General features: G+C 42.0%; 1 protein-coding gene across 1 annotated transcript in view; it reads left to right on the top strand.

Annotated features, from left to right (window-relative positions):
• Positions 1 to 1,174: 1,174 nt before the first annotated feature.
• Positions 1,175 to 16,199, top strand: part of LOC137901733 (protocadherin-16-like) — a 68,025-nt gene continuing 53,000 nt past the window's right edge. Inside the window, exon 1 of the mRNA XM_068745778.1 lies at positions 1,175 to 2,974. Coding sequence (XP_068601879.1) covers positions 1,175 to 2,974 — 1,800 coding nt within the window. The remainder of the gene's footprint in view (positions 2,975 to 16,199) is intronic.

The raw sequence follows: 16,199 nt of genomic DNA, 5'->3' as shown, positions 1-16,199 counted from the left end.
TAACCAGTAATTAGTTGCTAGAAAGAATCTCATTTTAGGTTTCTATATCTTTTTTTAAATTCTAAATACAATAATAAATAATTTATGCTCTGTATAATTCAGTCCAGTTTATGATGTTTGAGTTAACATTGATGGTGATGCAGGCTCTGGATCATGGCAGAATGAAATTGGGTCTGGAATCTTGTGTGCTTATGGCCAACTTTCAGCGGTCCTCAATTACAAATCTGCAAAACCGGAGAAAGGAGAGAGGTAGACTACATGGAGCCCCTCAACTCTGCTGTACTGCTCTGTCACTCAAACCCACCGTCACCATGGCGAACACAGATGGGGCCACACTACTTTCAAGGACACGCACTTACACGCACACATCCACGCACCCACACACACACAGGCACGCGCATGCAGGCACAGAATTGTTTTCTTGTAGGTTTTAGTTAAACCACTGGGGGGAGCATTGAGATGTTTTTACTGGAAACTCAATTACTCGGAATGTGATGCAGTATAAGGTTCATTCAGATTAACATTGATTTACTTTTCAGAGAAGCCAAAGCAGTTATGAATTGCTTGAATTTAGACAGAACCACAGAGATTCAAAAGCTCCGCTCTTTATTTAATGGGGAAATTTATTTTCTGTCTGGCATGCCTAGTGGCTTCACATGGAGGGTGGTGACAGTCGTTGTTTCACAACATCCGCGATGCTCATCATTCTCATCTACAGAGCCTTTCCTCTGGTGTGGGACCGTCTTTGTTGTTTATGGAAAGAATTCCAACACGATTGTTAAAATCACTGCTGAAATGATTTCCAGTTTATTGACAACAATGTTCATTTTAAATTAAAAGTTGAATAGCCACAGTCAAGATTCCCTGTTTGAGGTACGACCTGTGGTTTTTAATGTTTCCTTAGCAGAGGAGAGTGTTCTGGTATGTAGGAGGAACAAGGTGTTGACTTGTATAAAAATGTAACGTTCAGGTGCTATTGCATGAGCTGTGGTTGGGAACAGAGCTCTCAAAACATGTGGGAAAGAGCTTAATGCATACACTTATTTTTCTAAAACTTACTGTGTTTTGACACAGCAACAGTACACTTTTGAATTATAGCTTCTGCTGTTTCTCAAGTTGTTATATTGCTTAGTTTTCCTTTTCTGTGTGTTTGCAGGTTTAAAAAGAAGCCAGAATGAAGAAAGCTGCCAAGGGGTTCGGGTTGTCTATAATGGACCCTTCGCACCGTGAGGGGTGGTGCAGCAGGAGGATATTGCTATTGGTGTACGTGGCCTTGGAGCTTCTAACAGTCCATTTACCTGTTGTCCTGGGGACACTTGAGCTACAGCTAGATGAAGAACAGCCAGCTGGTACAATTGTAGGGGACATCAGCGCTGGACTTCCTACTGGCATCACAGCATCCCTGTACTTCATCTCAGACCACGAGGGCACCGGCGTGGGTAGTGATTTGGACATAGACGAGAGCACGGGCATTATTAAAACTGCTAAAGTTCTGGATAGGGAAATTAGAGATAGATACAACTTCATTGCAGTCACCATGACAGGTGTGACTGTGGAGGTGACCATTAAGGTAAATGACATAAATGACCACGCCCCGATGTTTCCAAGAAAGCGAGCCGCATTGAAAATCCCGGAACAGACGGCTATCGGCACCAGGTTTCCTCTTGAGCCAGCTGTGGATGCTGATAAAGGCGAGCTTACCACCCAGGGTTACCTCATCAAGGATGGAAATGTTGGCCAGGCATTCACTTTGGAGACCAGGAGGGCAAGCAGCGAGGTCCTGTATTTAGACTTGGTGGTCAACACTATTCTGGACAGAGAGAAAAGATCCGCCTATACTTTATCTCTGGAGGCCTTTGATGGAGGTTCCCCAAAAAGAACTGATCAAATGACATTCGATATTACTGTACAAGATATTAATGACAACGCTCCTGTTTTCAACCAGAGCCGCTACCATGCCGTAATATCTGAGAACCTCCAGCCAGGAAGCAACATCCTGCAGGTGTTTGCCACAGATGCTGACGAAGGAGGCAATGGGATGGTGCTGTATGAAATCAACAGGAGACAAAGTGACCCTGACCGCTACTTTGATATTAACCCTCACAGTGGCATCATCACACTCAACAAGCCCCTGGACTTTGAGATGCGGAGAGTCCATGAGCTGGTGGTTCAGGCACAAGACAACGCAACCCAACCAGAGGTGACCAATGCTTTTGTCACCATTCACGTCAGAGATTACAATGATAACCAGCCTACCATGACTATCATCTTTCTCAGTGAGGATGGATCTCCCCGAATCTCTGAAGGTGCGCAGCCAGGCCAGTATGTTGCCAGGATCTCGGTCACTGATCCAGACTATGGAGAGTATGCTAATGTTAACGTTTCACTTGAGGGAGGAGATGGAAAATTTGCCCTAACTACTAAGGATAGCATAATCTACCTAATTTGTGTCGACAAGATTCTTGACCGGGAAGAGAGAGATGTCTATGAGCTGAGGGTGATGGCAACGGATTCCGGCACACCTCCTCTCAGAGCGGAATCTTCCTTCGTCATCCAGGTGACTGATGTCAATGACAACCCTCCTCTGTTCGACAAGCCGGTATATAGGCAGCTCATCCCCGAAGTGGTGTTTCCAGGGAGCTTTGTGTTACAGGTGACGGCTAGAGACAAAGACCATGGGCCCAATGGGGACATTAGCTACAGCATCCTGAAGGACTATGGTGCTTACTCTGATTGGTTCAGTATAGACTCGGTTACGGGGATTATCACCACACTCTCACAGCTGGATTATGAAAAGAACCCCAATCCCAGTATAACTGTGGTGGCCTCGGATGGAGGGAAACCGCCCTTGTCCTCCACTGCTGTGGTAAACATTGTGCTTCAGGATATAAATGACAATGAGCCTGCTTTCGAGAAGAACTTCTATAACGTGTCAATCAAGGAGAACTCCGCTCCAGGAACCTGCATTCTTGAGGTAGGGCATTTTCTTGTAGATTTATTTCATTTAAGAAATCTTTGACGTGATTGATGTTTTTTTTTTTAGTTCATTTAAGAGTGTGAACTCAACGTTGGGACATCTGGGAAGAGCTGAACAAAAATAAATGTATCTCTGAGAAGAGAGCATTTCTTATGTTAAAGCTGTTTAAATTGGAGTGTGTTCGTGAAGATTTACCTGCATTTTTAGGCCAAGATGATCTCGTCTTTGGCTGTCCTCCCTTTCACCTCTCAAAGTTGTTTCCAGGGTAACAAAGACAGTGGTCGTCTGTCAGCCCAGACAAAAAGCGTTTTTCCCACTTATTCACAGACAGAGACAAATTTAGGCCTTTATCCAAAGGAAGAAATGTCTCTTCACTCTGAAAAGACATTTAATTAGGCTGGTTTGGCCCAAGATGAGAAGATCAATTACAGCAATCACGACTGCAGTCCATATTTATTCAAATATTTTTAAAATAGTTTTGACTGTCTTATTAAAAGGTAGAACTTATGAAAAGATGGCTTCTGCATCATGCAAGTCATTTCTCAAGTACAGACGTTCATACAAATTCCATTTCACAAGAATCTGCTGTAATATTGTGGGGATCAAGTAGTTGGATACAGAGTGTAGTCCAGACAGACGGGATCTTGGCCCAGCGTTTGGCCTTGGGAGAGGGAGGGGTAAAAGGAGACAGCCTTTACCACGACTTCTTGCTTGACTGCAGAAATAGAAGCTGCAAGGGTTTTTTTTTTTTTTTGGGAGGTCCCATAATTATGAATTACAGGGACCTCAAGGATGAGGAGAAAGCAGAATGTACTGAAATTGATCATAGTATTTTGAAGCAGAACCAAAGAGAAATTTTAAATTGTAGTTTTTGGAGAACTGGAAAGTTCTGTGATCACTCTTTCCAATGCTGGATGAAGTTCATGGTCTATGAAAATGAAATCCTGCATTTTGTTTTCTTTCAAACTAGCGCTGGTCAGATTTTAGGTTCTCTCTGATTGCCTTCAAAAACCATTAGGACCTGCACTCGGGCTCGTCTCAATGTGTGACATGTTTGATGATTTTTTTGACATGGCCTCTTGACATGTGTTTGCCATGCCTGTCTGAGAACAGACTCTTCTTACTCAGGGTGCCAGCTCAATATCCAAACATCTCAGCGAGACATCTGATGACTGCCTTTTCTTCCTTCAGATGATATCACCAATTCCCTTTTTCCATATGCGATACTGTCCAAACAACCATTCCGATAATTATATTGTGATCGGTCACTCAAACGCTTGAAGCAACTTGATGTTTTTGTCCCTCTAGTACCTCGCCATCACAGCAGTTCATGATTATTATAATGTAGTCTGGCTCCAGAGTACCGTTCCTATGATATTTTGTCACTTTTCGTTATACATAGATCTGTTTATGGATGGCTTGAGAATTAGCTTTGTGGGAAAAAAAAAGCAAACTAAATATAAGAACTTAAGCCTGTTAAGAGAAACCAGTCTTGTAATTTAATATAGAAGAATAAAATGGGTCATCCTTGAGAGTGGAAATCAAGTATAACATGAAAACCATATCTGCATTGTGGAATACATTTCATGAGCCATTACTAATTCTATTCTCTTAGTTTTTAAACGTGGTCACATTTTAAAGGAGTTCTGGATGAAATGTAGACGAATAGAACAGGTAGCCTGCAGCTCTACACCACAGATTTGATGCTCGACAAAACCACAATAACAAATTAGCTTGCTATAATATAATACATATGCCTATTTGATTTATTTAATTATGGTACCAAAATAGACTCAATTTTTGCCCTGTGTATTGCAAAGCAAGGAAGCGTTCTGTTACGTGGCACTCTGTCAGCGTGCAGTCTCCAAGAATGATAGGAAGGGTAACAAGATGAAACGACAATTAGTTCAAGATTATTTATTGAATTGGGTCATTAAGTGTCAGGGCTTGTCAACTGACTTGAACGAAGGAGGGGAAAATATGATCTCATATAATTAGGAACCATGAAGTATGTATGCCAGACTCCTTTCACCACTTTCAGGACAGTTATTTGCCATTAACGATCCTTTGTGTTATTTCACGTGTAATCAATAATATATTCCAGTTGGTTATACCTTGAATTATTTTATTTTTTGTTGCTGTCTTTGCAAGAATTGTCCCTCTGTCTGGTTTTTGGGGGTCTATCTGGCTCCAGTAGAGAGGTGTGAGGGGGTCTCCAAGCAGCTGAAGAGGAAATTAACCCTGACAAGCGCTGGCATGAGTGTCGGTGGTGACATGAAGGGGGGCTTCCTTATATGTCTGTAGGTCTGTCCCCCTCAAAATGCTTATCTGATCTCACTTCGTATCTCATTAGCTGGGTGTGAGGACAAGGCAGACCTAATTTTTTAACCCACCTCCACCATGATCGTGATAGAAAGGACTCCTTGTCCTTCAGCAACATGAGACGAACCCCCATTTCTACAGGAGAAGGAGCATTCACCTATTTCTCTTTTTGCCACACAAATATGCATTCATTGGTTCCTTTGCCACCCAATGTGCTTCCTGTCTCAGTGATACCTCTGCAACATTTTGACAAACACACCACTTCCTGCTGAAAAACATCAGTGATCTTGTGGATTTTAATGCGTTGATTTGGATAGCTGGCATGCAACGTAGCACCATGAGCCTGCTGGGTTTTACATTATAGAACAACACATCCAGAGTCTTCTAAAGCAATGTAAGTCACAGTACCCCTCAAATACATTATTTCATTGACTTCTTTAAAGGCCGCCTAGTTGAAAGAGGTACCCCAGTGAAGTGGCACTCCAAATCTGTTCTCCATTCCTGGCAACATAAAAGCAGCCAGTCCGGGGAAAAGGAATAGTCATTGCAGTGGGAAGAAACTATATTCATGATTGAAAGAATGTGTTTCTTTCACACAAGTTCTTTACAATTTCAGGGGCCTTTATATAGTGTAGTAACCGCCTACTGGCAACATCCAGGCAGATGCATATCCCTACTCCTTGAGCCATGGTGTCCTTGAGATATACAAACTAATAAATTCCTAATATAAATTGTTTTTGGAAATGCTTCGTGTGAAAATGCTCCCTCGTCTCTTTCAATAAGAGGCTGACCATATCCACCAGAGAGACTGCTTTCGCTCGAGGCGTGCCGAATCTCTTTTTGTTCTTTCTTTTGCCTCTTGCTCGTTACCAAGCCTCACTGTGGCTCTGCGGTATAACAGTATTTCCATGGAATGGTGAAATTGCGGGAAACTGGATGTGCTACTTAGCGTGTTTTCAAATGTAATACTTCCTTGTACGCTTACTCCTGGGCCTAGCAGGGGCATTGAAGTGAACATAAACACTGATGCACATCTGGATAGAGTGTGGGTGTTCAGGTCAAAGTTGCTGCATGTGCTTTAGACAGCTGAGCACATTTTACTGTGCTCGTACATCCATCCATCAGCATTTCTGCTGCTCCTCTGTTTCCAACAGCACAGGAAGTGGAGAAACCTATGACGAAACATTTAATTTGGTATGGTAGGATACAGAAGCAGAGAGGTTGTGGGTATTTGAACACCAAAATGGAAAAAAAATATTGACAGCATTTACGGACCTTTTATTCATCATTGTTGTTTAAAAATGTATAAATGTAATCATCAATGATGTATGTCTGCCCAACATGAATTTCCAGAGCTTGTGGTGATAAAATAATTTTGTTGTGCTGTGAGAAGCCCAAAACACAATTTTTTTGAGAAACAGTAACTTCACACTTTTCAAGCTGAAACAAGGGAAAGTTTAGCATTTTTTACAAATGTCTCAAAACATTTATCATTTACTGTTGAGCAAATCAAACTGCATGCACATCTGTTTGTTTTTCAGAAAGCCAATTGCTTCGTAATAGTAACAGGTTCCTTTTAATTATCTACATTTTTTTAAACAATGGAGTTATTTCCGCACTGTGACAATATTGTTGCTGTGACAGGTGCAAAAAGCAGCTGTGTTTATTTTCAAAGACTTGCAATCAGAACTCTTTTTTTGGGGTAGGTGTTTTTCAAGAGTTCTAATTGGTGAAATAAGACTTTAGGGGGTTGTAAATTCACTACATACTGTAATGCAGCCATTCAGAATGCGAGCATTCAAGTAAAAACGTTATGTATAAAGTTCTGGAAGGGATTCCAGCCTACATCGGTCGGGGACGGACGATGGGCTAATGTGGTTCTCTTGTGGGACAAAATATTTCACTAACAGGATCTGTCTGCTGCAGGTCAGGCCGACATCTCAGCAGTTCTTCAATTTTCTATGAAAGTGTAAGAGTGTTGTAAAAGGAGACAGACAGAGGAGAAAAGAAAACAGTTGAAAGTTTCCAGAGGGACAGTCTTGCAGCTGTGACAAAGCTCTTACTGAGCAGCTGGATCCAGCTGTTGGTCCCTCTAGCATCCATCCTCTGACTGAGGCGAAGGATGCCTTCATTGTTCTCGTCTTTTCTGTCTGTTTTTCTACTTTCTCTTTGTTCTTGTCTATCCAGACTGCTTATCTCTTCCCACTTCCCTTTCCCACACTGCTGTGTCTCCTCTGTGATCCAGTTTCACCTCTTCACTTCCCCCCGTTTCCCCATGGACTGGTGACATGTGGTTTAGTGCAGGTGAGCGCAGCACATCGTTCGCCTGGGGACGCTAAGGCCTTCCATGCGTAATGCAAACACCTTGTGGGTGGGTGTCTTGAGGGTCCCAGGCAGATCAGGCCCAGGATTATCCAATTTGATGATGTAAGAATTAAATGGGTGTAAATTACAAAAAGACATACTGCTGTGGGTGCCTCATGCCTGTGCTGTCGATGTCACGTTGTGTTCAGAGTCAACAAAAGCACTTTTAACTAACTTTTTACAATTGTGCACTTTAGTGCTGTCCTCCTTTTAGATCAGTGGTCCCCAACCACCGGGCCGCGGCCCGGTACCGGTCCGTGAGACATTTGTTACCGGGCCGCACAGAAAGCATATCTAATGTATACAATTTCCGTTGTATTGATTATTAGCGTCTAGAAGGTGTTTTATTTTGAAAAACGACCTGATTTTTGCCAACGTGACATTCGCCTGTGAAGTTTCATGCTTTACGTGATGCGTTATTAAAAACAGACGTAAACTAGTGAAGATTAACCCTTGTGTGGTGTTCGGGTCTGTGGGACCCGTTTTCACTTTTCAATCAAAGAAAAAGGATACAATTAATTATTTTTTCAAACTGAGACTCACTGGCTTTGGCTCATTTTATGTGAAGAACATATATCAGAATACATATTTAATAACAACACACCATACACCCCCCCTACACATTTCTATTACATATAAGATGTTCGGGTCCACTGGACCCGGAGCTAATAGAAGTGTGGAAATTGATGTTGTGTGTACTACAAACCCACCTACACACCCCCACACACACCCACACACACACACAAACACACCTACACACACAGCCGGCCTAGACAGGAGGATGACAGAATGTAGGTACACAGAAAATCTGTGGGTCAAATGTGCGAGATCTGGGGTGCCTGTGATGCTCAGAGCTCCCACCTCAACTGCTGACTTCAAAGAACAGGCCTGTCAAGTCTTCCAAGTTTGTATAAACGGCTGACACATCCCTGGTATCCTATGTGCCAAAGAAAGGCAAGAATGTGGTACTCATGAGTACACTGCACGGCGATGGAAGAATCTGTGACCAGGAACATCACAAACCAAGATCATCATGGATTATAATGCCACAAGAGGAGGGGTAGACAACATGGGCAAGCTGGTGACGGCCTACAGCTGCAAACGGAGGACTCTACGCTGGCCACTGGTGATATTCTCTCAGCGTACAATGCCTTTGTCATTTGGATGGCACGAACCCAGAGTGGAAACGAGTGAAGCTCCAGAAAAGACGGCTCTTTCTTGAGGCTCTGGGAAAGGCATTGGTAAGACCACAAATCAAGAGAAGAAAACATATCCCCAGAACCCCAGCCTCTGCAGCCATGGTGAGGATGATTCAGGAGGAGAATGCTGGTGCCCTGTCCACCCAACCTACAGAACCACAGTCTGCAGAGCCTGAAGTAAGTGTGTGACGCTGTTGCAGTGCATGTCTGGCACTCATGTCTTGTGAGAGAGAGAGGTGCAGATGTCTGATCTTTTCATTATTCTAGGTTGTGAACACCAGGAACAAGAAGAAGCGGTGCGAAGTGTCCGACCCAAGATGGACAGGAAAACACAATATACATGCATCAAGTGCAAAAAGTATATCTGCAACACACAGTGAAGCTCTGCCCCTCATGTGTTGTATAGGCTAGTGGCTAAAGGCCATGTGTTCAATGGGGCTGATGTGTTCTCTTGACTGATATGTTTACTCTGTGTTCATGTGTTCAGCTTGTGTTGTGCACCTGAATGGGTTAAATTTCAAGTTCAAAGAAATAAAAGTCAGTAGTTTTGAAAAACCTTGCTTCACTTGTAAATGTGTTTCCACTCATATCTTGATTTTAATTGATTTTCTTTATTATGTTTTAAACAAAAGAATTTTTATAAATGTGACCTAACAAAGGTAAAGGGCAAATACTAACCATATATATTGTTTATACTGCTTGTAATTGGGATAAGGTAAACATATGTTCAGTATTTTAATATAAAATTGTGATTGTGAGGCATTAAAAGCCACAAAATGCAACGGGTCCATCAGACCCACGAACACTGGCTGAGTAACAACAATATGAACACCACACAAGGGTTAATAAACAAATGTCTTTGGAGAGCTTCTTTGCTAATGGTAAAGTCCAACTGAGGAGGAAGAAGAGGAGGAACAAAAGAAAACTTCTTTTAACAGACAAACAAGGAGTCAGACCTAAAACTCTGGTTTAACTACAGCTGACAATGAAGGGTTCAAAACTGCTTCGGCACATAGAGACCAAGAACCCTGGATTAAAAGACAAGAATGTGGAATTTATGACACAAAAAAATGTTAACGTTAAGGACAGAAGAAGAAGTTATTGAGAGCACAACTAATGGTGAGTAGATATTGGTGTGATACTTGTTTAATAGTTATTGCAAGTGCATAATATAAAGATTATTGGTAATTACTCCCCCCCCCCCCCCCCCCCAGTCTGCAGAAAAATTGCCCGCCATGAAACCGGTCTATGGCGAAAAAAAAGGTTGGGGACCGCTGTTTTAGGTGTGTGTGTGGGTGGGGGTCTTGCTATGGTGAGGCCTGCCAGACCTTCTGTTCTCACTGCCTATGGTCCCCTGCACATGTGCAAGGCAGTTGGCACAGCCAGCTGGGCATTAGGAAGCATCATCTGCTCATGATATTCATTCTGTTCCAAGCTGAAGGCGTGCTAAATCACCCATCCAGTCCTCTGCTGTCACCAGACTGGACAGCAGATGCAGAGTGACAGCTAGCGAGGCAAGAAAAACCACTCACCAGGAAACTGCATCACAAATGCAAAACAACGATAATGAAGCTTTACATTCACAACGAAACTGCATGCCTTCAAAAACAAAATTCAATAAAAATGTGTAGCTTTCCTTTTAACCATGGCGTAAGTTGTCTCCACGTAGAACCTGACTCTTAGAAAGATGAAAGTGATGAAAGTGTGATGAAAGAATGCATCGCTTCTTCCTGCCAGCAACCCTAAACTCCTTTTTTGCTCCGTTCTCACTGCTGCAGGGAGGACCAGTTGAAGCAATGATTGAGAAAAATGTAAGTGAGCCCAGCAAGCGCATCGAAATAGCATAGCATCCACTTACATGATGTGTGGGAAAAACAATCCTATTTATGATCTCGGTTAGTTCAAGGTTAGTTATGTCTGATTCGGTCTGTGAGGGATCTGTCAGTGCCTCAGCTTCCCTTATGAAAAAAGGTTTTCTTTGTTTAATTGCTCTTGGTATCGTTATACACCAACAATAAAAAGTAAAAGTGAATTGGAGTTTTTAGCTGAATTTTGGCTCTGAAAATGAGATTTTCAGTGTTAACATCAAATCTTTTTCTGGATCACATCGAGAAGACATTTTGCATGCGATTGCATATCGGACCCCTTTATGACTGTGATTTTTGGTAAGTGAATTGAATGCATATTTTATATTTTAAGATGCATTCCATTATAAATCATTTTGAAAATCCGGATTCTTTTGCTTCCAGAATTTTTTTTTCCCCAAGTTAAGATGCCCAATTTACAGCAAAACTAAACATGTTATTTGATCACTGGAGAAAATTTCCACTGGAAACTATAGCAACTGTAAGGTGGCTGAATTTCTTATAACTCCCTTATCTAGAATATTCAATAAACTATTAAAGTTGAATAATGAATGGGATGGGTGCTTTGAGTGACAGGAACAGCAGCCAACAACTGAGTGTTGAGCTTATTCAGAGGCTGAAATGAACACACAAGACAAACACACCTTTAGTGCAGTCATAGCTCTGCCCATAGCTTAGGGCTAATGTGAAGCAAGTTATTCTGCTGTTTGGGAGAATAAAGCAATTAAACATGTAGATGGAGTGTGGATAAATACTTCAGTCACATAAATTAAGGGCAAAAAAACAGCTTCTCTTTAAAAAGAAATATGCTAATGCTGGTGAAGACATTAGTCTCGCTTTCGCGCTCCAGCATGCGTAACTAGCATGTGGTTCGTCTAATTCATTCACTGCCAAAATGGTGACTGCTTGTGAAATCCACCCTGAGCTTCACTATGGCTTTTCAAATCTGCAGGTGATGTCACAGTCACTGCGTGCCTGTTTCATTCTGTCTGTGGGACTAAATTACTGCTTAGGGCTGGCAATGAACATAAAACACTTTTTTGGCTCTTTGCATAGTTTTGAGTTGTTTGTAACGAAATATAGGTAGAGAGGAATTAGCAAATTTTTGCGTTCTAGTTTAATGTTATTTATAGCAATCACCTTTTTAGAACTGTGGTTGCACAATACTTAAGCTAAGGTGTGGTAAAAAGTGTGTTTCTGTTTTGTTTTGACATTTACATATTTAGTAATGTTTAATCTTTTTTTTTCTTAAGCACAATTACCAGATATTTTCTGGTGCTTGTACCTTGACTCTCTTCAAATGAGTACCGGTAAGTACTTTTTCAGAGCTTTATGATATACAAATGATAGTGAGAGAGAGAGAGAGAGAGAGAAAAAACATGAAAAAATAGTTTTTTTGTGGTAAGACGCTCTACTTTTACATTGTGGTCACCCAACATTGTCTGTCATGGCTTCAGACAGAGCGGCACCCAGGCTTGCTCCAACCAGACTCCCAGTCTGTGTGTCCTGATGCTCCATGGTGGTCCTCCCTCACCCTGTTACTTGCATATCTTGAAAACTTTGCCACATCTACCAGAAATTCCCAATGTGTTATAGGAGAGGACATCTGTTATGCCTTATCTTTTTTTTTTTAGGTAGTGCATACACCCTGCAGATTAGTCATACCGAGGAGACTGCTAAACTTAAGGAAATTTAAAAATTTAGGAGGAGAGCTAATTATCACAGGGCTGTGTACCTCATCAATAAGTTTAATTTGGTCTGGTGCCGCAGAGTTTCTGTTGGTGGGGGTGTGCTGCTTCTTACAACCAGCATATTGAAAGGCCAAATCTTTGTTTAGATTATTCTGCACAGCCCGGTGCTGCGAGGAGCCCAGAGGCAGAGAAGGGAGCTGTGGGACTCTCTGCTGCAATTAGGAAGAGATTGTATGCAGAACTCAAGACGTGTGATGTGGTATCAGAAAAAAACCAGAGCCTGCAGTGTGTGTGTCTTGATGTTGACAGAGTCTTGAGGTAGGATAATTTTTTTTTTTTTTTTTATATATCTTTGTCCTTGCTTCTTTGCAGATTTTTTCATAAACATATCAAATGACATAGAAAGCGTCAACACGGGAGAATCAAGAGCAGGGAGATTTATTAAGCAGATATTATTTTGGCTTTCCATGGTCAAAGCAAAAATGATGCACGAGTATTTGGCACCACCTTTTTGTTCTAGTGTGGGTTTCAGGCTGGTCATGCAGCCAATGTGATCCAAATGGGGGCAGAGCCATGCTGAGTTGGAGCACCTTGGAATGTGACTGACCAAACCTTTTTTGTGTTTTTACTGTGAGTGGCCTGTGCTCACTGTACAGAGGTTCTATTCCAGGCTTCCAGTAGGACCTGATGACCCTCAATAGTTGTAGGAAAAAAAAAGATTCTGGTTAGATTCCCAGAAAAAGTGTGTGTTGTCTGCAGCAAAGTCAACTCTCCATTCAAATTGATGCAGACAAGGGGCCGGCCTGTGCAGTAGCCGGGATAATGGAGAATCAAGTTGTTGATGCTCGCTACAAACCTATTCATCATCACCAGAGCTAAAGGCATCCAGACATCTGGATTCAGAAGCTCACTCCATCCAAACCTGGCTGTGTCTTTATTGAGGCTCCTTGGAAATGGTGCATAGCCTAATATATTTCATCAGATCTCTGACGTGGCTACGACGGCATCAAATCCCAGGTGCTTTTCTGAACAGTGTATCATCTTCTCTGGAACCATCCGCTCATTTCAACTCAGTAAACTTTTCCATCACCTGCTGTCTCACTACTTGTCTGGTACAGAAGGCCTGCAGAGGTTTATTATGCTGATGTGATTGGCAAAATATCTAAATGCCCTTGGTTTTTATAGCCATTTGCTTTGATTCCTGAAGAAAACAATATTTCTGATCAGTAAGTCAAGACTTGAACCTGATTAGCCCTGACAGTGGACGTTATGACTCGGCGGTTTGCTTCGTGGAGTCGTATTTTACTGGAAGAGGCACCAACTTATTTAAAGGCCTGCCTCTGTAGTAGTTCTGGATAAATCAATAAATGGCTTCTTGATCCATCCTCTGGCCAAATCACTATGCTTGAGTGTGACCGCAGACGCCTTTTTTGCTGGTTCCCTTGAGCTAAACTAGCCATGAAGCAAAGAGTTTCTTGGCAGATCAGCCAACGTACAAGACACGGGCATTTTCATTAACACAAGTATAACAAACACTTTGATTAAAAATAAATACTGTTTGCAGCCCGGGAAGTCATCGAGCGATGTTTAATGTTGACTTTTACAGCATTCTCCCTGTTTATGTCCAAATAATTTGACTCATTTTCTGACTTTAAATCTCAGCCAGATTCAGTTGGTGTTCTTCTGCTGTCACCAGTCTTGTCATCAGTTTGACTCCACCATTTTTTATTTATGGGCCTTTCCATTCATGTTTTTTCTTTTATCACAAGCTTACTACATTCTTTTATACTAGGCTTGGTGGTCGTCCCCCCCCCAATTTCTATTTGAAATATCGCCCCTCTCAATAAGACATCAGCTGCATATTCTGCTCATGTAACCTGTCTTGGCTACTAGAAGATGTTATTTCTTCAAGAAAGCATATTTTAGAGGGCAAAGAAAGTTTTCCAAAGTCTCTGTATGTGAATTTCTGAGTGGAAGGCTTTCTAAGGGAAACTAATCCAAGCCTCTTTCATTCCTGCAGTTCTGCAAATGACTTGTAAACAGGCTGTTACAGTGTGAAGTCCCCCTATGCCCTGTTGCTTCCGCTCTTTATTCATCACACTAACTCGCATTCACATAGAAGTATGGTGTTTTTACTAAAGGGTTGGGGGGAGGGGCACCACTGCTATTGGACTCGGCAAACTGCATCTGCTTTGTAGAAAGTAATTTCTGCAGAAGAGATACAGTAAAAAAAATACAAATAGACAAACGTGTGCATTAGACACGTTTCTGATTTTTAAATCCAAATCCCTCTCAGCTATTAGAAAGAAAAAAAAAAAGCCAAAAGCAATGATGGAGGTTACCGTGCCCACGCCCTCCCTTCCCTCATCCAAGGCGCGCATGTTCTCTGACAATGCAAACATGGAGACAAGTCAAGTGTTGGCTTGCACAATTTAAAGTGGAAGAGGATTTTATGATTATTAAACATTCAATTTGGGATTTGCCAGTTGTTTGTAAAAACCACCACTAGAAATTACTCTCCATTGAAACAAGTGAGACGGAAAGAAAGCAGCGATCATGAAGTGAGCCACGTCATGCAGTGAATGGAGAGAGGCAGTGCTGTTAACATGAAACAAGCAAGCGAGCCATAGAAATATAACATAATTTTCTTGTGTCTGTGTAGAAACAGCCTCATCTGGAAAAACTGTCAAAGTTTGCATTTTGCAACTGAAGTTGGGTTAAAGAGTGAATACTTACTACTTGTGAAGATGCTAAATGAAAAAAATTAAAAATGGGCAGAAGAACGTACGGCCCTCTGACCTGCACTCTTGAAGAGATTGAGTGGAGCGCATGGAAAATAATTGGAACAAACAATGTGGAGGGACGACGGAAAGCAGATGCTAAGAAGTAAAGGTGATTTACCTCATGCAGTGTACGTGCAAAAGTGGTTTGCAGTTTGAAGCTCAAGTGGTGGTTTGTTACCATGACAATATTGGAAACAAGGGTGAGGTAAACAAGTAATCCCATTGATTTCAAAGGCAAAGCGTCATCCTAAGTGCCTGTTTTCCTCTTGTAATTGCAGCGTAGCATTTATGTGCTAGAACAGTCCTTAGAAGAGGAGTGTAGAGTGGAACATATGAACCCCTGTTCACTCTGCTATACATACACAGTTCAGACATTCTGCTTTTTTAAAGTTCGAGACTGTTAAGTAGTCCTTTTTCCAGAGTTCATTACCATTTATTCTTCCTGTCTCACTGTCTCAGCTATCAAACAGCATTATCAACACACCCTAGAGGTCTGGGCAGCATGCAGCCGAATCTGAGGATGTTTGTTTGGAGTTAGAAACATCATGATCTTTTTGCGAGGGAAGGTACATTTGTCCTTGTGTGTAAACAACCGAGCATAAAAGCATAAACGGAGCTATCAGGTTAATATATATGGTAAATTAAGTGAGGTTTTCCTTTGGAGGTGTAATCAAGGGTGTAGCAGAAGGCTGAATATGTTTATTCAATATGTTCGCCCTCCTCAATTCTCCCATCCTTGCATGCTGTCAGTGACTGGGCCTCTGCATCCGTCATGCCTGACAGACACGGGGGGGTGGGGGGGATTCACGGGGCCTCCGCTCTCCAACTCTGCTTCGACCTTTTCGTCCATGGCTTTTGTCTCGCTGCAGGGACTTCCCTTAACCCATTCTCTCCCAGTCCTCTTGAGTTCTGATATCAGGGGCATCCTAATAAATCCCCTGCCTGATTGGGTTGAGTTTGCACTTCTTTTTCCAAGGGAAGAGCTATCAGTCTAAAAA

This window comes from Brachionichthys hirsutus, chromosome 11, assembly GCF_040956055.1.
Source record: "Brachionichthys hirsutus isolate HB-005 chromosome 11, CSIRO-AGI_Bhir_v1, whole genome shotgun sequence".
Taxonomy (NCBI): Eukaryota; Metazoa; Chordata; class Actinopteri; order Lophiiformes; family Brachionichthyidae; genus Brachionichthys; species Brachionichthys hirsutus.
This window is presented reverse-complemented; position numbering and strand designations above follow the sequence as displayed.